Source organism: Herpailurus yagouaroundi, unplaced genomic scaffold (assembly GCF_014898765.1).
Source record: "Herpailurus yagouaroundi ecotype Mexico unplaced genomic scaffold, PumYag 164, whole genome shotgun sequence".
NCBI lineage: Eukaryota > Metazoa > Chordata > Mammalia > Carnivora > Felidae > Herpailurus > Herpailurus yagouaroundi.
The window spans coordinates 11,337,243-11,359,466 of NW_024412405.1; the positions used below are offsets into that span (position 1 = coordinate 11,337,243).

Here is a 22,224-nt window from a genome sequence, read left to right on the forward strand (position 1 = left end):
GGGGGGGGCTGCCGGGAACAGCAGCCAGCCATGGGGACCACGGTCTCAACTTCTGCAGGACACGCCAAGTAACAACCAGGTGGCTCCTGGAAAGTGCCTTCCAACACAGGGAGGGATTTCTCAAGCTCTGCCCGGTCCTTGCAAGGAGACCGGTAGCTCCCACAGGCACTGGCTGAAGCTTCACCTGCCTTTCGTGGCGGAGCCAGTCCAGGTGGAGCTGGCATGAGCTCCCGGGGCTAAGCCTGGGGCTTCCAGCAGCAGGCAGCTGTGACCAAAGGCTGCTCTGTTTATTCTCTTCGCTGCCCTTGATGGGGAAGGATCAAGGAGCGGGCTGGATTTTTCTCCTCTGAAAAAGGGCCTCCTCCCAGTCTTTGAAATGGTAAAGTTGTTTCCCAGGGCAACTGGCTGGCTCTTCTGGGGTGCTGGTGGGCATCCTGGGGTGGGGCCCCAGGGCACTCACACCACCAAGCTGGCGCTGGCCCAGTGTGGCAGGAGCGCCTGGAGAATGTTCTTTCCTGAAATCCCCAGATGATCTCCGAGCTCCCCCCCACCCTTGCCCCCGGCCCCCTGTGTGGCACAAGCTGTCTCGCTGGCAGTCGGGGCTGCCTGCGCCCCGTGCATTCCTTTCCTCCTCTGATCAGGTGGTGGGCTGCCTTCTCCTGGCACAGAAACCTAGGACAGGGGCTGCCAAAGCTGCGGGGCTGGCACGGAGGAGAGACGCTGAGCTGGGGAGCTGGGCTTTGAAGCTCTGTGCTCACTGCCCGTTTTGCTTCATTTTCTCCTGGCATCTGCATCCTGCGGAGAGCGGAGGATGCGCACGTGAGGGCCGCTCATCGCAGGGCAGGGGGGCAGCAGGTGGGCGTTGGCACACGTGCCCCCTCCAGTCGTCATTCCGGGGCCGTTTTTCTTTTCAGAGGCAGGCGGGGCCCAGCGAGACGGGAGAAGGGCGACTCCCTTGGAGGGGCCCCGCTCACAAACCCCTGGTGGGCCTGCACCACGGTCTCCTGGGGGCTGAGGGGCCAGAGCTGGCCTCTCTGCTCGGCGTCCCCACCTGACGACTGGGCATCCTGGCAAAAGATGCCAGGGGGGATTTCTGGAAATGGATCTGACACCCAACACAACAGAATGTAAATTCTATCCAAACTAACCAGCTCTCCCCTGTCCAGCCCCCCCCCCCCCCCCAACCCCCCCCCCCCCACCTCAGGTGCTGGTAGCTCTCTCCTTCACAGCTGGCCTAGTGCCCATGGCAGGGACCTGTGTGAGCTTGCCCCCCACCCGGCCTCCCACCGAGAGCCCAGGGCTCCCCGGCCCCGGGCCCTGTGGGCTTCGTGGGGGAGGGCACACCCCACCCCCCACCCCCCGTAGCAGGTCTGTTCCCTGTCGGCTGCTCGGCCCGGCTCAGGGTCTGCAGGCCAGACCGAGCGACCCTCACCGTTCTTTCCGGGATCTTCAAGTGAAGTCACAATTAATGCAAATATGAAAAAGAAATAAACTCCGGAAGTTTCCAGTGGTCACACCAAGGGGGCAAGACCAACCTGACACGGATACCATAGAACCTGTGCTAAAGGGCAGCGGAGCCCAGGCCACGACCTGACATGAGCTGGTCACACTGGTGCTTAGACCAGGGCCCGCTGGAGCGCGGGGCAAGTTCACAGGATTCTGCTCTCGCCACCCCCGGCCATCCTGCCTGGCTGGCCCCGGGCGCCCAGAGCCTGCGTGATGTGAAAAGAGGTGCCATACAGGTGACTCAAGCAGAGTTCCCCAATCACACTACTCAGAAAAACAAAACCTTGGATTTAGACAGAGAGAAGCAGGAGAGGGGGACAAGTCCCAAAGTGAAAATGCTCTTATTAAGTCCCTCTGGCAGTTTGATTAAAAGGACCTCAAAGAAAGCGCCTCGGATTCCAAGGGGCCACTGGCAGCACTGCCCCGAACCCACATCCGGTTCCTCTCCCTCCTGCTCCCCCCACTGGTCCCTTCCCTCCACCTGCCAGTCTGCATCTCTACTTCGGTCCGGGTGGAATGTGAAGTACTCACTTCTCCCTCTCTGTTCACTTAGCAATGGGTTTTCTAGTCTGTTTTCACTCATTCATCCCTGAAAGAGAAAGAAGTCTTGGAAGTTGTCCCTTGAGACCCCACAAAACAGAGAGGTCCGTCTTGGTCAGCAGAATCGAGTCACACGCACACGCGGACGTGTTCTAAATTCACATTATGTCATCCCTCAACAACCCCAGCCGGAGGAGCTACGTGGGGTGGATGCCGAGGTCGGGGACCGCGGGCCACGCTGTCAGGGCGCCCCACCCGGGCTTGGCCCGCCGCACCCAAGGGCATCCCAGGGCCCCCCACCCCCACCCCGCGATCTGGGAGCCTCCAGTCCAGCGGTGGTGGCTGGCCTGCCCACGGGGCTCACGAGGTCGCGGTGACGCCGCCCCCATTTCCCCAGGTGCCTGCGAAGCCCAGGCAGGCGCGGCATGGGCCCGGAGCACTGACGTGGGGAACTTGGCCCCGACGGCTCCACGTGAGCGCGCGGCTCCCGAAGGCTCCGTGCACACACTTCTCTAACACTTTTGTGCATCATCTGATAAAGGCTCACTGATTGTGACAGGAGGTCTCCGACGTTGGGCTTACAAAATGGTCACAAGCCTCGCAAGTCTTTTCGATAAACCTAGTCAGCCTGATGTCCTTCTCCGCTCCCTGTCTAATTGGTGTAAAGTTTGGAGGCCTGAGTCCTGTATCTTTCATCCGGCTTATTGCGTCCTCTCCTTTGACATGGGGTCAAGGTTCACATTCGCATCCGATTATCAGAGCGCAGCGCTCATTAAGCGGGGGCCTGCCTCGCTCCAAAATGAGTAAGCTGGAGAGAAAACTCAGCCCATTTACTCAGCAGATTTTAGCATGTTTAGGAAGCCTGAATGTCACCCAGCAGTGCTCTGCGCTGAAGAGTTTCAGACATCTCCAGCTGATGATTAATTGTGAGTGATGGGAAATAAAATCCAGTAAAGCCAGCTGCTTGCCATGGTCGGCAAAATGACTCTAATGGATATAGGCTGCCAATTTTCCAGTTTTACTGGCAAGTCTTCCAAGTGTAATTAAGGGAAGTTATAAATGATATGGAAATCTATCAAGTTCCATTTATTTTCAGAGGACTCTTTCCCCAGAGACTTTTATCTTCAAGCTTATAGTATGCTTTGTTGTGCTAATGATTTAAACCCCTTCTTATTTCTGATTAAAGCCCCCAATATCCTTCTCCCAAGTTCGCTTCCCTCCTTCCCCAAAGATGAAAAGACACAGACCCTTCTCCAGCACACGTCCCTCTTGGAAAGCACGCGAAGACGGGGACACGTCTGGCAACTTGTATCGTGCTGACTGCGAATGCACGAAGAAGGCTCAAAGAAAAGTGCAGGAAGAGCGCGAGCAGGGAGAGGGGGAAGAAAGACCTCCACCAAACATAAAAGGGAGCCCCCAAAAGTCCAGACTTGAAAGCTGTGCTCGAGGGCAGACATTCATCAGAAGGTGGTGTAGCTCACTAATGTTATTTGATTTGGAATAAAAGCATGAAAATGATGGCAAAGGCCTAAAATTGGAGATGTAAAGGCTGACTGCACAGTATCCCATTTCTCAATTTCATCCTTCAGAGCCACAAAATGGGGGTGATACAGTGCCGGGATGAGGTTTACAGTAACAGCTGTGCTCTTCCCACACAGGGGAGGCCCTTCTAATGGGTGAAGGTCTGTTTGGAACAGACGGGGAGAAACAAAACAAGGTTCCCTATTAAGAGTGTGCAGTCCTATTTCTGATAAAGAAAATGATTACGGGAGTCGGCTTTCCTCTGAGATGGGTCCTACCCTCTTTTGTCGTCCAGAACCAGGGCTGTTTTAAAGGTGTTATCCTTTAAGTGGAGGAGAGAGGACATAATGTCACGGAGGGTTTTCCCCCTGTAAGCCTCCTCTCCGGCAACTGTAAAGAAGGCCCCAGAAACGGTGCCAGTGGCATATGGCTTTCTACTGTGCTAAACATTCACACAAAAGACAGGTTCATCAGTCATTGTGGTATCTGGATAAAAAATTAGCTCCTGATGGATGGTATTTTGAGCTTACCTGCTGCTAGTACATTACCAGAGAAACACAGGTTTTGAAGCCCACATGACATTAGAAACTGCAGACCATGAAATACGACACGTGCAGGAGCACATAATGTACGCCAGATTATACACAATAATAAATAAGCTATTTAAACCCTCTGCCTAAAATTGGGCCCGCTGCAAGGAACCCTGGGTCACTTCTACGCAGGCCAATTAATGCACAGCATCTGCTGTATAGAAGCAGGGCACGCAGCACTTCCGAATGATTTCAGCAATTAAAAGAAAACTGTTTCCTGCCTGTTCAGACAGCAACTGTTTCAATGCAAGAGTGAGCACCAAATCACTGTGTGCAGCTGAAAAATTAAGTCCCCTTTTTGGGGAAGAGGGGTGGGTGGGAGGACGAATTTTTATGGAAAAGGGAGCCTTCTTTTGTTGTCCTACATTCTGTGTTTTTCTGCCAAATTAGACAGAAGGCTCGGAGGGCTTACCGGCCTGCTGCAGGCTCCCCTTCTGGGCCACCCGAAAGCGCGGATCAATATCAACCCTGCTGACGACTCCACAAAAGTGAAAATCCTTCAATTACATTTTTAAAGGCTGTTCTACTTAGAACACAGGTGCCTGAATGCAATGCATTTTACGGCCCTTAGATCTGAAGAAAGACGCAGTTAACAGCCACAAGAAAAAGGCCTCTCAGATTTGGTTAAAAGGCACTGCTAGAATCTGATTATAATAACTTCCTCTTTCTGAGCCGGTAAGATAGGCTGGTAAATATCCCCTGATATTTCCTGAAGAAGAAATGTGCATTCACATCCCAACATCTTCATGCAAAGAGGGAGGGAGGGAGACCCGGGGAGATGGTCTAGTATTTAAGCAGTGATGGAAGGAACCGTCATCAAATTTACAAAGAAAGAGGAGGCGGGTGAAAGAAATGCCACCAAACCCCTTATCTCCAGTCTAAGGCCTCCAGCAATGGGTTTGTGCTCTAGCCGCCTGCTCACCCAGGAGCAAGGAGAGGTGACACCTCAGCCAAGGCTGCCGGCTGGGGGGACTCCAGGCCCCTGCCTGCGCAGCGCTGGCCCCGCTTCCCCCCACCGCCCCCGCCCAGAGCTGCCTCCCTGGGTCTGTACAGTGGACGAGGGAGCAGAGAGGCTCCGGGAGAGAATACAGAGTCGTGGCCAAGATAAAAGTCTAGTTTTCCTTAAAATGAAAAACATTTCTCCTTACTGCCCTCTAAGTAGCCAGGAACTGGAGCCAAAGCCCCCAGAGTTAGAGAAGAACTTAACAGTATCTTTAAGGTATCAGTCTGGATCCTCTACCTCTGTGAAATATGCTGTTTTAAGGCCCTCAGTGATTCAGTGTTTTTGGCTTTTTTCTTTTTTTTTTTTAAGCAAAAGGGTGAGAAAAGATCTCGAGAACTGCTATCTTCAAAAATGGTTAAAATAAAGATAACATAGCCTCTAATCCCAAGTGGATCATTTCTTGAAAAATAAAATCAAATGCCCAACTTGCAGAAGACTCACCTACAGTATTTATTGATTGATCTGTAAAATATTTCTCTTATAATTATCATTAAGTTACACTGTAAAAATTCTCAGGTGGTTACCTCCAATAAAAATTTACCTAAACACTGAAAAGCGAATGTTACCTGGAAAAGATAAGGCCAAATTCCGGGTAGCCGTCACTTGAAGAAGACAGGACAGGAATCTGATGAGGGTAGGGAGGGGCCACGGGCAAGTCCACAGTGTAAGCAATGTTTTATGGTTAAGTACAAGTGGAAATACAGGAAAGGTACGCAGAGAGCATGAGTACTTGTATTATTCTCTGTAACTTTATGTTTGTAATATTTTGTAATTTAAAGTTTAGAAATGTTAAGTAATGAATGCAGAAATTTATTTATACCTGCTTTAAAATACCATCTGAGGTCTAGGTGAAAAACTGGCATCTTGTCAAGTAAACTGCGATAAAACATGAAAATGTAATTACTGTCGTGATTTCACGAGTGTCCATCAAGATATCCAGAAATTGGAAAATCCATCCGTCGAGCCAGGGCCTCTGCCAGGGAAAGACACCATTATCATTATTATACTGGGCTGTACGGGGCATACAAGTCACTGCCAGATAAACATGTCAGGAGGGCCCATTCCAATGCCATCCAGAATGCCTAAGAGCAAAAGAGGCTCCAAATCTGTTTCTTCAAGAAATGAAAACTAAAGGTCTCTTGCCAAATTTTACATGTGCCTTCCCCAGGATCAGCTGTGGGCTCAGCTCCACATGGTCTGGGGGCAGAGGGGGGTATGAATGCCACACTCTGAAACGGCGCACCTGTGTCTCATGATCAGCGGCCATCCAACTGCTTGAGAACCTTCCCCCGGAACCCCTGCAGGAGCACGTGCAAGGAGGAAAAAAATCAGGGCTAACTCTGGGGCCAGCGGGGGGGGGCGGGGGGGGACTCCCACTAATGATCACAAATTTTGTCTTCATTGGTGCACGTTAGAGTATATAGTTTTGTGCCCAAGACCCCATGCATGACAACAACAGTCCCAAACACCTACTTCCCCTGCTGCTAAAGGTCAGTGCCCTCACCGAGTACATCTCCCTCGTCCTGGCCCCACAAAAATACCACCAAGCCTGTCTCACTAATACTGAACAGGTTAAGTGGCAAGAAAAGCAGCAACAGGTACTTGCTGCCACTCTATTACTGGACCTGTTCTCACAAACTAGTAAGGCACAAAGTAGTAATTACCTAAGTGGGGACACAGCCTGCCTCTGGTTCAGGTCTCCACTGTTACTGTAATCAAGAAGACGAATATTTCTGATGCAAATCTGAGATGTCTGCTTAACTGGAACCCACCTCAGAAGAAATCTTGATTGATTGCGACAGGCAAGTCTCCCCTTGGGTTGCCTCATTTTCTGCTTTGTTTCTTGTATCGAAGGACTAACAAAACAACTCTGCTCCTTACTGACTTTATGCCATTTCAGCAGCTCTTAGTCTAAAGCTGGCAGGTGCACTCTGCCATTATTATGAGAGAATATGTGTACTTAATACTGTTGTTCGACAACATCCTAAAGACAGACATTTTAAAATTAAAACAAGTTATAAAAAATCCTGGCTTTGATTAAAATGCCACCAGTGTATGATGGTGCTAAATATACAGGAAAATAGGGATTTCTTCCAACTGAAATGAAAGTCCGTTGCAAAATTATTTTCAGAAGGCTGATTACCAAAAAAAAAAACAAAAAAAAAAAAAAAAAAAAAAAACAAAAAAAAAACCCAACAAAACAAAAACAAAAACAGACAAAAGCATATGAAAGTCATTCTGCCAACTGTCTTCTGAATTAAATGTGTGTCTCCTGACTTTCCACAATCCGCTTTCTTTCTTTCTTAGTGGTTTGTTTGCTGGTATGTATTTGACTGTTGACTACAACCCCCTCCCACTTGTTCAAAAAGGCTACTCTACAATCACTTGAAAAATGATTTTACTGCCACATTTAATGTTAAATACTATGTAACAGACACTGAAAGGATATTAGAAACTTCTGCGGCGTGAATCCAAAGGAACACAGCTTCCGTGCTTTAGGAGGGGAAAGACCTTTCCACAGGAAGCTCTCAGAGTGCATTTCTTACTTTTGAGCAGCCACCCCACATCATTTCACCCTGAGGTGTTTTTTTTTAACTCTGTTAAGATTGTTTGCCTCACAAAACAGATTTATTATTTATTATTTATGTGATGCTTTTGTGGAACACATTATTGCCAGGAGCTCCATTCTAAGATTTCTCAAGTTTTACTTAACCTGAATATAAAAATTTCAGATTACTGGAATTCAAACTATAAAAAAATAACACTTCAAAGAAAACGAGAAGAGCTGTAGGCCCCTATTTGTTTCTTACGTCCTTGTTTTCCTTGAAAACACACCGGGATGACTGATTCCATTATCTTTCTACTGATACAAGTGGAACTTTGGCTCAGCTATTGTTATTGCTAAGAACAACACAACATGCCCGTGGCACTAAAATAATTTAAAACCACAAAACTTAAAAGTTACAAGTATTATTTTCTCATAATGGCCTCAAGTAAGCATGTGCCTTTGGTCAAAGGAAAGTTTCTTGTGTTTTAATTACACAAGGCAGATTTAATGATAGAAGCTGCTGTTAAGAGCCCAAGATGAAGCTTCTCACCCTGCATTTGGGGAAGGGAATGGTTTGGGACACTTCTCACAACTACTAACTCAAGAGAAAATACTGTTTTACCAAAACACGACGGCACAGAGTAAGAAAGGAAGTTCAGCAAGGACCAAAAGTGGCACCGGAAGCTGGGGCGAAGAATTTAAGAAGGTGTGCACTCTCCCTGACCGGCCTAGGCACATGCGTGCAGAGAGCATTTCTAAGTAAGGGGAACCACACAGAGACTAGAAGCCAATTCACTAGGGGTGCACACCCAGACTTGGACTTTAAAGGACTACATAAAGTAGAGGTCCCATGACCCCACAGTAACATTTTTAACAGTTGGTTCTCAAATTAAACCATTCTTGAATACCCACATTTAATGACTGGTGGTGGTTTTCAATATCTGAGCTATCCCAATGAACCAAGGACTAACCCCACGTTGTTCCAATTTACTAAATGCTTTGCTTTCCCCCATTAGATTATTAGCCAGGACACGGAAAGTATGAAGCCTAAACCCTTCTGGTGTCTGGAGAAGCCAGACTTGGAGAAAGCAGTTGCTGGAAACAAGGAGGCTACATGCCTACACACCAGGAGTGGTGTGGGGGAGGCCAGTGCCAAGGGAGGAGCAAGACCAACCACAGGGTGAGCCCCTCTTGCCCCCCACCCTGCCTCTGGTTTTGATTCAGGTGTTGGAAAAGTAAGGATTTCAGTTACACTTATTTTTTTAAGTGCAAATGTGATTTTATAATTAAAGCCACGCAATTAGGACAAGCTCAGGATGGCAGCCTATGTAGCTTCTAGAAAAGGCTTAAGATGAAAAACGGAAAAAAAGAAAGAACCCACCACACTGTTTACCAACCTGCACGTCTAGTTGCTGGAAGATTCCACTGACTGCTCTCATAATGCAGTGAGTGAGTGGAGGCATTTTTACAAAATCCAAATAGTATATTTGACACACAAGATTACATTAGTTTCAGGTGTACAACTTAGCGATTCGACGTCTTGGTGTAAGCATTCTTCATGTCAAGGCCGACAAGCTATCATCTTAGGACCCTAACCCTTTAGAATGAAGACCAACGAGGCAAACCCCTCCCCATATTCAACATATAGATGTAATTTTCTGTATCACTTCTCCTAAATCCTTAATAAGACAGTCTTAATGAGGGTTTTCTTCCAGGAATGTCAAAGCCTTTAAAGTAAATATAACAATTCATAGCTACTGAGCCTCTCCTATGCCTTTCTAGAAGAGTGGGTAGAGTTCTGTTTCTATATCATCAGGTAAGAGCAACTGCTAAGTCAGTTTTCTGACTTCACTTATCAATTTCAGGGCTAATCATTTAAAGAACAAACTGATCGTTTTCTTTTTTTCCTGATCATTTTTTCTTAATATTCTTTTATTATAAATATTTCTCTAGAGGCCAATGCAAGCTACATGAGTTTTTCTCCATATGATTTTACTAAGTATATTAATAAAGAAATACAGAGGAAGTTTTAATGCACTCTTGACGGGAAAGTATGTAAACTCCTGTGATTTCACTGAGACACACAATGGAGTCACCGCCATACCATCCATTAAAGACTATCATGTTGGGCCATGATTTTCCAGCACATAAATAAAAATGCTAGTATTTAACTGTCCCCTAGAAATCTGGTTGCATCTTTGTTTTCTTTTTACAAATTTTTGCTGCGAATCAATAGAGCTCTCTCTCCATGCTCTATGAAAATGCATCCTACCAATCTGTCCATAACATGTTATGATGATTCTGAACATGTGAGGAAATACTAAGATAGCTTTGATTTGTGCCTTAATGTCACAAGGTCGAGATGAAAAGCTTCAAACTGTGATCCTGAATTATATGTATCAAGTTACGGAAGTGCTCTGTACCGCACAGTTTATGGAATTAGCTTTCCTTAGCCCCAGAAATCATAGAGAGTTCCCCATCAAAGGACTATCGCCTGGTGTCAGTTCTTCAAGGATACTTAAAGCACAGAGAACTAGAAAGCAAATAGAAATGTTAAATAAACTACTTCCAAAATACTGCGTTTGCCAATTAACAGAATGACTCTGGCCTTATTTCTATTCCAGTCCCAGGTCTTTGGTAGGGGAGACACTCAGGGATACTGTTACTAACCCAATTCAAATGTGAAGCAGTTGGACAGAGAATGTGCAAAAGCTATTTAGTGGTTTTGTGGGGGTGGCAGGAGTCAAGAGAGAGCTGCACGGAATGTGACTGCGCTTCAGTCCACCTCATCCCACAGACAGGCTCGGTCCTTACCATGTCTCCAGGCTTGACAGAGACGGTCACCACCACGCCAGGCATCGGGGAGCGCAGAATACTGCTTGTGTCCTCAGCCGCTTTTTCCAGCATAAATTTGTTCAGTTCTGCAGCCAGTTTGGTTAATATATGCACCTTGTACTTAAGGGGGTAAAAAAACGTAAGTGAGTCTAAATGAACTTTTCCTCAAAGGTAGCATTCTTTCAGAATCAGATTTTTAGCTCTGAAATTTAAATGATCACATCTTTGAATTCAATGGTTTTTAATTATTGTACAGAGAAACAAAATATAGTCATTTTGTTTCTGGCACATGTTGTGAGCTGGTTATTTAAGAAATTTCTTGAAACGAGAACAACTCCAGTAATTAATTAGTGAGAAATAGCAGTCACCCTGTAAGACAAACATCTCAAAACTTTGTAAAGAAAACAGTGAGGATTTTTCCTTATATTCCCTTCACTGCTTACAAACTTATCCCAATTAACACGGATTCTATGAGCTGGCTGGATCTGCAGGAGGGAGAGGGGTGACTCTGCGGGCACCCGCCAGCAGATGGCAGCAGATTGCTGTCTCAGGCTCCTGCTCCCCGCGAGAGCGGCCGCGCCACCAAGTTAAGACAAAGGGTTTCAGTGTTCGTTTGGGGCAAAATAATATTTAAAATTCAATCTCTTTCTAGAGGCACAGTATGTTATATTCACTACAGAAAAAGTTAGCTCTTCTTTTTGGGCACAACATGGCGTAGTCTTTCCAAGGTACCAAGACGCTTAGGGTAGATAAAAATGAAATAGAAGGACTATCTTCTACACAGAGAGACAATAATATCAGACTTTAAGCCATTGAGAGAAACATTATGCACAAGCAAGTATTTTTAATGGAACCTTTTGTATATGGTTCTCAAACAATCGGGCAGGTTAAGGGGAGCTCAGTCAAACAGAACATTTCTAATAGAGTTTCTGCCTGGCAGGGGTAAATATCCTGGATCTCTATGAACAAATAGAAGAGCCACAGTTTGGTCTACCCAAAAAGAAACAAACTCAGCTGGTTTAAGGAGGGGGTTACTCAGTGAGGCTGAAACCAGCACCTGAAGATTTCTGAATTCCTTCCAAATTGCATCTCCCTTGGGTAAGAGAGATACAACACGGAGGCAGCTCCATTTTGTTCCAAAAAAGATGCTGTAACTCAAAGCCGCCTGTGGGCATCATGATGGCAGGGATGCAAAGGCAAAATAGAACTCCCCCTCTAGTTCTGCACAGGCATGGCGGAATTCCTTCTGGGTGCTCTTTGTGGGACTTGCTCTGAAAGGGCAAGGGAGACCCCCAGGAGGAGCACCGATGGCCTAAGTTCCGCTCAGATTTGCCACTGTGACAGGTTGAATAATAACATCTTTTGCATGTTTCTTTACTCCTGAGTGTGTGTTTTGCAATCAAGACATACAAGTGTCTGCCAGTTTCTGAAGGATATGATCCTTAAGTGAAATTACAGTGCAAATAAAAGCTTTTTGCTCCTATTAAAATTCATCTGAGTCCTAAGTGGCAAGGAGAGTGCATTGTGCTGTCAGTCTAATAAACATTCCAGGCAGAGGGACTACTTATCAGCGATGAATTGTACCTCAAAGTCTTTCATTAGACCATGGCGGGGGGGACGACGCCAGATGGGAGGGAGAGGGGTGGACGGAGAAAGAAGGGATAACATAATTGTACCAAATTGCATGGTTTTCGTAGCTGTGCTGTCTGCCTTAGAAAAGAAAACCCAACACCCCTAGGAGCAGGAGAGTCCACAGCAAAGTCACTTTTCTAGCTGGCAGCGCCCTCCCCGGCTCCCAACACGTGACTGGCCAGCACTGGGCCCAGCTGTCCAGGTTCAGTGTAGCACACAGATCTAGTTTTTTCCCCTTGTTTTTTGTACCATTTGACTACAAATGTGAAGTCTAAATTCAGGGAAAGGCTCTTTCTGCACTGTGAACAATATGATTTACCACATTTCACCACAGTGGACAGGCTTAAAACCTAATTTTAGCTATATCACAAACAAGCCTTAATGTAAATAAAGAGCTGAGATCGTACCAAGCTCCATTTCTCCCCAGAAATTACAAGATCCTGACTAAAACTGGATCCTTTTACTATTTTTATAATTTTCATATCTTTTGAATTCCTTTCTCTGTAGGACTCCTGCTTTGCTTGGAAAGAGATGTAAAAGAGTCACAAAACTCAGCGCCTTTAGATGCAGTCTTTGTTATTGATGAGATGTTCCTTTTCCTCTTGTATTTGTTTATTGTTCTTAAATCTGTTTGGGGGATAAGCGACTTATTGTAATCACAAGTAAAAAATAACAACGGGGTAAATGCCTCAGGAGAGGGCTCCTTGCAAATAGTTGGCTAAGAAACGACCTTTCTGAATATAAAGAGAGGAGGCAGCAAGAGGTTCTCTTTTTAAGATTACCTTTGATGTGTCCTGACCCCTTCAGCGTGCCCACACAAACACGCCTCTTAAAACAACGTCTTGGCTCGGCCGTGCAGCGGACGCGGGGCGCGCTGGCGGGATGGGATCTAAGCGGGTGCAGCATATGGGCCCATCAGAATGAAGTGCCTGGTGAGAGCCATAAAAGCTTTTTGCTGCCCCCAGAAAAGAAGTCGTTTAAGAGTGTACACTACAGCTTTCAAAGCTTCTGATCAAAACTGCTATTTATTGGTTTCTCTGATTCTTACGGGGCTCAGGCAGAGCCAGCCAACGAGCTAAAAGAATTCAGGAAAATGCCCTATGACACGCAAAGAGTTTGGTTTTTTACACTAGGCATTAAAATATTCCTAAAGCGTTCCGTGTAACCTCCCCGGAGAGTTGTGCTTTTAAGTTGTTGTTGTTGTTGTTACTGTTTTCAAGCAGATAAACCACAAACTTGAGGTTCTGGGGGTGGGAGTCCAAGATTTTAAAGGTTACTTGATAGGACGGAGAAGTACAATCCTAGAAGAACCCAGAAGGTTCTCACCCTGCAAGGTCACAAGAAACATCTGTGGGGCCTGAACTGGATTCGTTCTGGGTTCTTCGGTAGATGGAACCTCACTGTGGTTTTAGGGAGGTGCTCATAAACCACAAATTATCAAGCTCCGCATGGAGGAACTTAACCCTGAGAACAGGTGCTCTCCGGGGGGTGGCCTGGTCAGCTCAACCCGTGTAGGAAGGACAGTGATGGGAGGGAACATTCATGGGAGGTGTTCTCTAATGACCCCAGCCAGAGACTCTAAGCGAATGAATTTTATGGTGTCTGTAATGTAAAACCATGTCTAACAAAATTTCTCCCAAAAAGTTCAAGAAAGAAAGAGAAGGGAATCACACCAGACATAAAGGGTCAGGAAGAAAACTACAAGAGATGGACGCTTAAAAGGAACACAATGGAATTGTTTTTACAATGAACATACGGCTCTCAGCATGGAACCTAACGAAGGGGGAAAAGGTGGGGGCAGAGAGCCATGGTAGTTGGGGGAGAAGCCATGCGTGGTCATGGTTTGGGGGGGGGGTATATGCTTTTTGGTCAGGTTGGTTAACAGAAACATCCTGCAGATGGGCAAGCCCACCCGTGCCAGGCGCACACACAGCACATGCCCATGCACACCACCGCGTAAAGCAGCCCTTGCTACGGCTACACTGCGCTAGATGGTCACACAAAATGCCTTGCCGCTGGTGTCTGCGCCTCCTTAGGGAGTTTAAATCCCCGTGCGCCTCTCTGTACTGCCCTGAGATTTACCAGCGACTTCACCAAGTCACACACCCCGAGTGCTCGCACCTGCAGGCCTTGGAGGCCTATGGGCTCCCTGCAGGATGAATGCTTCCAAGCTGCTTTGCATACTGTCTCAGTTGTGATTTCACCTTAAAGTAGCCCACCTCTGGTTTCCACTCCTATGCCATTCTTCCAAAACGATCAGGACACGTGCAGTTGATGAACTGCTCGTGTTTTCATACGGCAACCGTGGGCCATCTCAGTCAAGGGTAAATGGTGCACTTTGTTGGGAATTATGTTACATCAGTTCCCAAAACATCCTGAAGCACTGGCCATATACCGTGTATCAACCCTCACTAAGTAAGGGAGCAGATGCATTTCTTCAGATATAAGGTTCTCCTCTTCCAAGTTTTCACCTTCTGGTCCCAAGGGTCTCCAACATTAAACTGCCTTTTCATTTCCACGGTGTGGCAGTGAGAGCTAACACTCCAACATGCCCCTAAAAATCTACTTTCCTAACTCTGAGCTGGAGAGCAAGTGTCAGTGTTCTTAAAGTGTCAGAAATGACTAGCTGCAAAAAAAAAAAAAAAAAAAAAAAATGTCAGTTTTATAAAAGTGTCAAAAATAAATAGTTGAAAAAAAAAAAAAAAAAAAAAAAAGACATCTTTAAAAACACTGGAGTTTCAGAAAACTAGAAAAAAAAAAGCCTCACTAAATATACATTAGAACACTGAGGTACATTTGGAGTTTTAATTCAACGGTTTTTGTTTTCTTTTTTGTTTTCCCCATTCCTGAGTTCTTTGTGGGATCACTATGAACACTGGAGGAAAACCACAGCAAGGGGTCAATGCCGTGCAAAATACAGCAGCATCGGGCCCAGCCAAACCAAACCGACCCTGCAAGAATCTGCAAGAAAAAATCTGCAAGAAACAATACCCCAAACAGAGAGAATCAGAGCCTGTGGCTGCCCCTCTCTGGGAGAGCTCCCCCCCCCGCCCCCCGTGCCACCCCCCCCCCCCCCCACCCCCACAACACACACCCCGGGCCAAGAAGGTGAACCGAACAGGCGGCTGTCCCCGAGTTGGTACAGCTGCAACCACCGGAGCAGCCCCTCAGCATAATGCTGTGACAACTCCATCCGCACAGTCTCGAGGTAGCTGTCAATCAGGACGCATCATTTAATCCAACAGCACTCGGAGGACTTTCTCCGACAACCCACATGACAGCATATCTACAGCTCTATTTATATCAGCGCCCGGTTGTGTTTACAATGCTGTGGCAATTAGAAAAGATGCAACAGGCAGCAATATTATGGAGATTTCCAGTTCGCAGTATTGCCCCGTAAAGTGTGATCTTGCTTCGCAGAGTCAGGCTAAATGACAAAAGGCTATTTTCTTCACTCTCCGTGCTCAGACAGCACTTCATTTGCAGCTAGCTATAATTAGATTAATGGTGTAGTGCAGTACAAAGCCGGCCCACTTCACATCAGATAGCATATGAATTAGGACAAACACTTATTTCAATTCCAGGCAGAGAAAGCAATGACTGGGGTATTTAGCATACCCTTTATGGTGGAATGAGATGTTAATTGTGTACCATTACCTCTAAACTGCTTGCTTGTTGTATAAATCACTGTGCTAATTGATGCCGAGATAGAAATGTAGCCACAGGCAAGAAAGCAAAGGAATGAGAGCTGAAGATGTTGGATAAAGGATTATCGAGTAAAACCATATGGAGATGAGGTTCCTTTGAAACCTTTCCTTTCTGCCCAAGAGCACCAGTTCTTAAAAGTACAGAAAAACTCTTGTACTAAGAAAGCAAATTTCATTTTTCACATTCCTCTTTAAAAGCACCCGTTTCTTTTCGAAGTTCCTGTCTGTCAGCAACCCAAATAAGAGGTATGTGGAATTAATCTGAATATACACTTACAAACACAAGGAAGGTGCAGTTTTCAAATAGTGAGAACTCTCTATCTGGGTCTTTGGCTCATGGGTTAATAAGGAACACCTGTCAACTACCTGAAGCAGATGTTTCCGACGCATCCACAGGGCAAAAATAAATTCTTTCCCAAGACCTGACCTGGAGTTGTTCTTAATAGACCAAAACCAAACACAAAAATCCGCTGGTTTCGGTGTGGTGTGTTATCTACTCCATTTGCGTAGAAAGAATTATTCAGGATGTGAGTCCAATGGGACAGGCCCATTCTGATCTGCCACTGAAACAATGATTTTACTGACATCTGACTAGGCCAGTTCATGATTTTGTATGAGAGTAAGGAATTAGAAAGGAAATCTTGTTTCTTGTCTGGCCCCCTAAAACTAGCAAAACATAATAAGCAGAAGCACGTAGTCATTTAAAAGCTTCAGTCTTGTTGTAAAATGCTACCCTTCTCTTTGTAAAATGTCCTATCAGTGCTCAACAGCTCCTATTAGGGTAAAAACGAGTGTCTCAGAAGTACACATACAGAAACCAAATGCTATACTCAAAAAGTCAAACTGTTGAAGGTCCACAGATAAACATGCTCTTTGGAAGTTTATAGATCAAGCGCATGCACCCCATGTATGTGATCACAATTCTTTTCCTAGCAAAGCAACAGTCAGGTGCAAATTACTGCTGTGCACTTTTTCACAAATCCAGCTGCTTAGTAATTAGCACTGTTATAACAAACTTTTACACAGAGAGCAAATATAGTGGGTCGACTAATAGTTCAAATTCTCAACTTCAGAGTAACAGTTAACATATCTGATTCTCGCAAACGCACTTTTGAGAAACGCACGTTTGAGAAACACCGTGTATGGTTTAGCCTTGCGAAATCCAAACACCACATGGACTTGTAAGACAATAAAAGAACGTCCCAAGAAACTGCATCATCTGGATCGAATTATCACCACTGAAACCTGGAGAAAAAAATCCAGAGCTGCTTTGGTGGGGGCAAGCCCACCTTTCACTGGACCATATAGTCTTTATATATCAGGAACACCTGCATTGCAAACGCCATGTCAAAGAGTTTAAGGTTTAGGTCATTGTGCTAATAAATAAATAACACGTGAGTATATATGCATTACAGTACGCTTAATATAATTCTTCAGTAAATACACACATACACAGAGAACAGGTACATGTATATAGAGGAACATCAAGGGTCCCCAAAATGGAAACCAATGCCGACAAAGAGTGTGATCTGTGCTGAAGTAACACCTCCCAAGCGTGTGGCTAGGTGACATAAATGGAAGTATGCTGAAGAAGAGATCTGGAAAGCAGTGTAAGGGCCTGCCCCCAATCATTAATCACTTGTTTGGACCATTTAAACTAGAGCAGTACAGCCTGAAGCAAAACACCAACACACCCCTCGCTTGCGAGGCTGCGAGGCTGGTGTTAACAGGAGAAAATATATGGTTTCTGATACTGTGACCCCGTTCCCCAGCGTTTGCTCCCTTTAATTGAAAAAGGCAGTTACACACAAAGTAAATCATTCAGTGAGGTGAGCTGTTTAATGACACATAATTGATAATGTCAATATGTGGCAGTGACATAATATGCCACTTTCAACACTGGCCCACTTACGGTTATGAATCAATCTATGCTCCAGGTTTTATTCTCTCGCAGCTAAGTTGGTTCTCAAACTCCAGGCTTTTGCTGGACCAATCAATGTGCCACAAGGAGCCGCAGTGGCGCAACGATCTCATGAAGGACAGTTTTTGAGGCAAGAGTCACAAAAGGAGAGGTGGGAGGTGAATTCCAACAAAGCAAAACAAGAAAAATACGTGAAGCCCACTTCTGCACCGCATCTTTCAAATTCTTGCTAAAAAAGACCAAGTATCCTTAGAGAAAAGAACTAATCTTAAGGCTGATATCAAAGCCTTTGAAGGAATGAGTAAGTTCGTGTGTTTCTCCGGCTCATTCCCAAAAGGCAATTTCCTCGGAAGAGAAAAACATGGGGACATCGGTCAATCATGTAAAAATCTAACCTAATTTGTTTTTCCAATTTTGTTTTTTCCTCAGAAACACGAGTCCTTCCAATTCTAATATCCTAAGATCAGCAACGCATCTTTTGTCACCATAGCACTGAAAATTAAATTCCAACTTAAACATTAAACCCGGCACTTAACCAATCCTATTTCCTCAGCTGTGTTCCACGGAGTTACCTTCGTTGCAATTTGAATCACTGGTGTCTCAAGATAGAGCCAAAACTGAAGGAAAAGCCACAGAGCCACCGTACAGGAAGCCAGCCCGCTCCCAGTTTGCAGGACAGCGCTGGCTGCGGGTCCTCAACGGGTTTCTGAAAGAGCGAGTCAGTGAATGGGGGAACTTCCCTGGTGCCCGGCGCTGTGGGGACGCGGTGTGCAGGTGTGCCAGGATAAAGGGGCCCAGCCTCTGCCTCACCCAGGTGCCCGCAAGCTGTCTAACAAGCAAGTACATATGCCACAAAGGTAATTTGCTGGAATAAGTGGCACTTTCCCATCCACAAAGGCAAGTCCATTGACAATGTTCTGTACAGAACTCACAAAACAGAACACGCGCATTCTGTTTGATCAGGAGTCTCTGTGACACATTATGACTATAATGAGTCATTTCTTTCTTTTTCATACAAGAAAAATATTATAGATCTTTGAAAGCCTTGTGCTCAATTATGTAACAATACCAACATCTGTGAACAGTACAGGCTGTTTCTATTCTGTATCCTGAACAGTTTTATGTAATTACACATTTATGAGGTATTTGGTAAACCAGTAAGAAGGTACCTTTTTAAAGCACTCTATAATTTGGGGTACAATGAAGTGTTCTCTTGAAAATCTATAATTAGGGCAGCATCAGCTTACAGAAAAGTACAGGAAGTGTTATAAAAACACAATTATGTAAATAAGCACATAGGTAGGGAAGTGTACCATTTCGCTATGGTCCCTACGCCTCCATTTCCTCCTCTTCTATTTGAATTGTTCTGTGCTCATCTCAAGTTAAAGTACTGTTGTCTACAGGGCGCCGAATAAGTGAACTCTGGGGAAAAAAGATAGGGATCTTGGCCTTCCCTGAAAGTTCTTTAGTCCTGAGATGGAACATCAGAGATCTGGGGAGTGTACCGATGCCATGGGGCTGTTCAACAGTGCTCTGGGCTTTATATGGATTTTTTTAATGATACAATGTTCTTACTAGTATGAATTCACTAAAGCAACTCAATCTAATAAGGCAAAATGTTAGCTTATATTGGTCAGAAATTTGAAACTAAAATATATCAAGGCAAAAGCAAACAAAAGTACAGAGGATAATATTGTGGAGTAAACTGTTGGCCAAGAAGATGAAAGCAGAAAACTAAAGAAGGGCACAGTATGCCAGCCACCCCAAAACATGCCCTTTCGCTGAAAGGATTGCTTTGAGCTGAAAGCAATGAGCTCTCTGCCCTCCCCTTCTGGTCTAGAAGCAGGGGTCTTTCTCTCATACACAAGGAAGAGAACTGCTCCAGAGCTACTCTTATGGCCTGAGAAGGCTCTTGTCGGCATGAGAAACCACACTAAAAATACCATATTTATCCTACATTTCCTAGTTACCTTCCCACAACTTACTCCCACCCCTAGAAGTCCCAAACCTCCTTTCCTTTGTCCCCACACTATAGTGTCCTTTGTTAAGATAGTATAAACCCCCCACATTCTAAATGTCTTATTTTACATTTCTTTGGGAACTCCCATGTATAAGTACGTAACATAATCTATTTTTTTCTTTTGTTAATCTGCCTTTTGTCAGTTTGATTTGCAAGGCTCCAGGCACTGAAATCTAAGAGGAGAGAAGAAAAAGTTTTCATCTCCTACACAACCCAACCACCCCTGGTCCAAAGTACTGGGAATGATCTTGTCAGGGAGGAAGAAATTTCCTCTGCCATTCAAGGTCCTTCTAGCTGGATTAAGGATCAGGTGGACATAAGATGAACAGAAGATCAAATTTAAAATTGTAGTTACAGGAAATCCACACAGACGTGAAATCGCAAACACAGGCAAAATAAGGCATCTCTGTCATGTTGAACACTGAGGAGAAGGGGGTATGGGTCTGGGACCTCAAAGGGAAGAAATGTAACCTTTAGGAAGAATGAGAAAGAATAAATGTTTGGTAAACAAGTGTTTGCTGGGCCACTCAGAAACAACAGAACATGGAGGACTTGGATCAAACAGGCCTTGCTAGCTTCCTCCCTATCTACTGTACCTAGCTCAAGGTATAATGTAGTCATCTGTGGTGACAGCTCTCTTCCTGGAGCAGGCCCCCTAACTAAATTCTTTTTAGGCACTTGTGCGGGAGATAAAGAGCTTTTCCTGAATCTGCTGGGTTTTGATTGCTTTTAACTCAAAATTATCTTCATACCAAAGGGCCCATTTTGCTGTGGCCTGCCCTTGGCCTCTGCAATCTATCAGGGGACTGCTTAGCAATTTTATAGTTTAGAATTCTTACATATCTCAGAAGTTTAACCCATGCTACTCTAAGAGGACTTCTGGCATGTCCCATGTTGCACATTATACAGAAGATACAGTATTGAAGACAGACAAGCCCTATAAAGCCATGTGGACAACAGAGGTAAAAGGAGACGTGGCCACCATACTGGAAGCAGAAGAGAGTTCAAAGAAAAAAAAGCACAAGTCTTTGAAGCCAAATGGCCTGAATTTTGATATCCCAATAGATTCACCTTTTGGCCAAGTGATCTAACTTCTCAGAACAAATCTCTTCATTTCTGAAATCAAGATAAAACATGGATTAAATGACTGAGAGATTAAACTGAAAAAAGGTTTGCAGACTAAGTAGCAAGAGCCTGACAGTAACCACTCACCAAATATGATTTCCTCTTTCCTTCCCAAGTACCTCTGATTGTCAAAGAAAAGACAGCGGTAGTTGTGATTTTTTTTTTTTAATTGTATATTGTAAGCATCATTGAATAGCAAATTCTATTTGTTACAATTCTAGTTCTATGGTTCCACATTAAGGAAATAGACTAAATTTTTCAAAATGACACCTGGTTCTAAGATCAAAGAAAAGAAGTTGGTTCTGATATTAAGAAGGCATCCAGATAGGGCAGTGCAGGATTCTATGGTCATCCTTTCCTTAGATAATGTCATACTCAATTAGTGAAAGAGTATGGTTCATTCATTCAAAAACTATTTATCGTGCACATATGGGTAATATGAGAATATACTATAAATAAGAAAAATTGGCTCCTGACCTCAAACACCAGAATCTGGCCAGAGAGAAAAGACATTCATAAATAACACAAATATAAATATAGATGAGGACTATAAATCATGTAATCAATGTAAGGGGGGGCTTTTTTATGTTAGCCCCTCTCTTGAAATGAAGTGAAAGGAAACACAAAACACTTTTTCATACTCAGAATACTCTGGCCACTAACTGTGTGGGCATTTTCCCCACACCAATCAATTCAGTTCTGACACTGTCTACCTGCAGTTAGTGTCAGACCTCCCAGGTTAAGGGCTCAGTCCCACAAGACTGGCCCCACCTCAGATGCCAATCACAAGTCCAGGCTGTCACCTGTGCTTCTGATGGACCTGCTATAAATAAATTGGAGGCTCCCACAACTCCCTCCTTGGATTTGAAACTTTGTTAGAATGGCTCACAGAACTCAGGAAAATAGTTTGCTTACTAGATTACTCACTTATTACAAAAGAAAACCCCTCAGGAACAGCCAGATTGAAAAAATGCACAGATAAAATATGAGGGAGGGTGCAGAGCATCCATGACCATACCAGGTGTGCCACCCTCCTGGCACGTCAACCCACAACCTCTCCAAACCTCTTCAGTTAGTTTACAGAGGCTTCCTTATGGAATCATGATCCATTAAATCATTGGCTGTTAGTGGTTAGCTTAACTTCCAGCCTCTATTCTCTCCCCAGAGTTTTTTTTTTTTTCTTTTTTTTTTTTTTTTGGCGGGGGGGGGGGGGGGGGGGCGGGGGGCCGAATAGAGGGAAAAAAAAAAAAAAAAAGTAGAAATGAGAAAAAATAAT

The 22,224-nt window shown here is 44.9% G+C and overlaps 1 protein-coding gene across 6 annotated transcripts in view; it reads right to left on the reverse strand.

Moving 5' to 3' along the window:
- The window catches only part of PCCA (propionyl-CoA carboxylase subunit alpha), a 418,320-nt gene that overhangs the window by 3,662 nt on the left and 392,434 nt on the right, over window positions 1-22,224 (reverse strand). For 3 of the 6 annotated variants that reach the window (XM_040487136.1, XM_040487138.1, XM_040487137.1), the window contains one exon: window positions 10,523-10,663. The exons of 2 other annotated variants lie outside the window; for them this stretch is intronic. In XM_040487136.1, coding sequence (XP_040343070.1) covers window positions 10,523-10,663 — 141 coding nt within the window. Of the gene's footprint in view, window positions 1-10,522; window positions 10,664-12,957; window positions 13,065-22,224 lie in introns of those variants that run through there. One more of the 6 variants, XM_040487141.1, reaches the window with a different exon arrangement.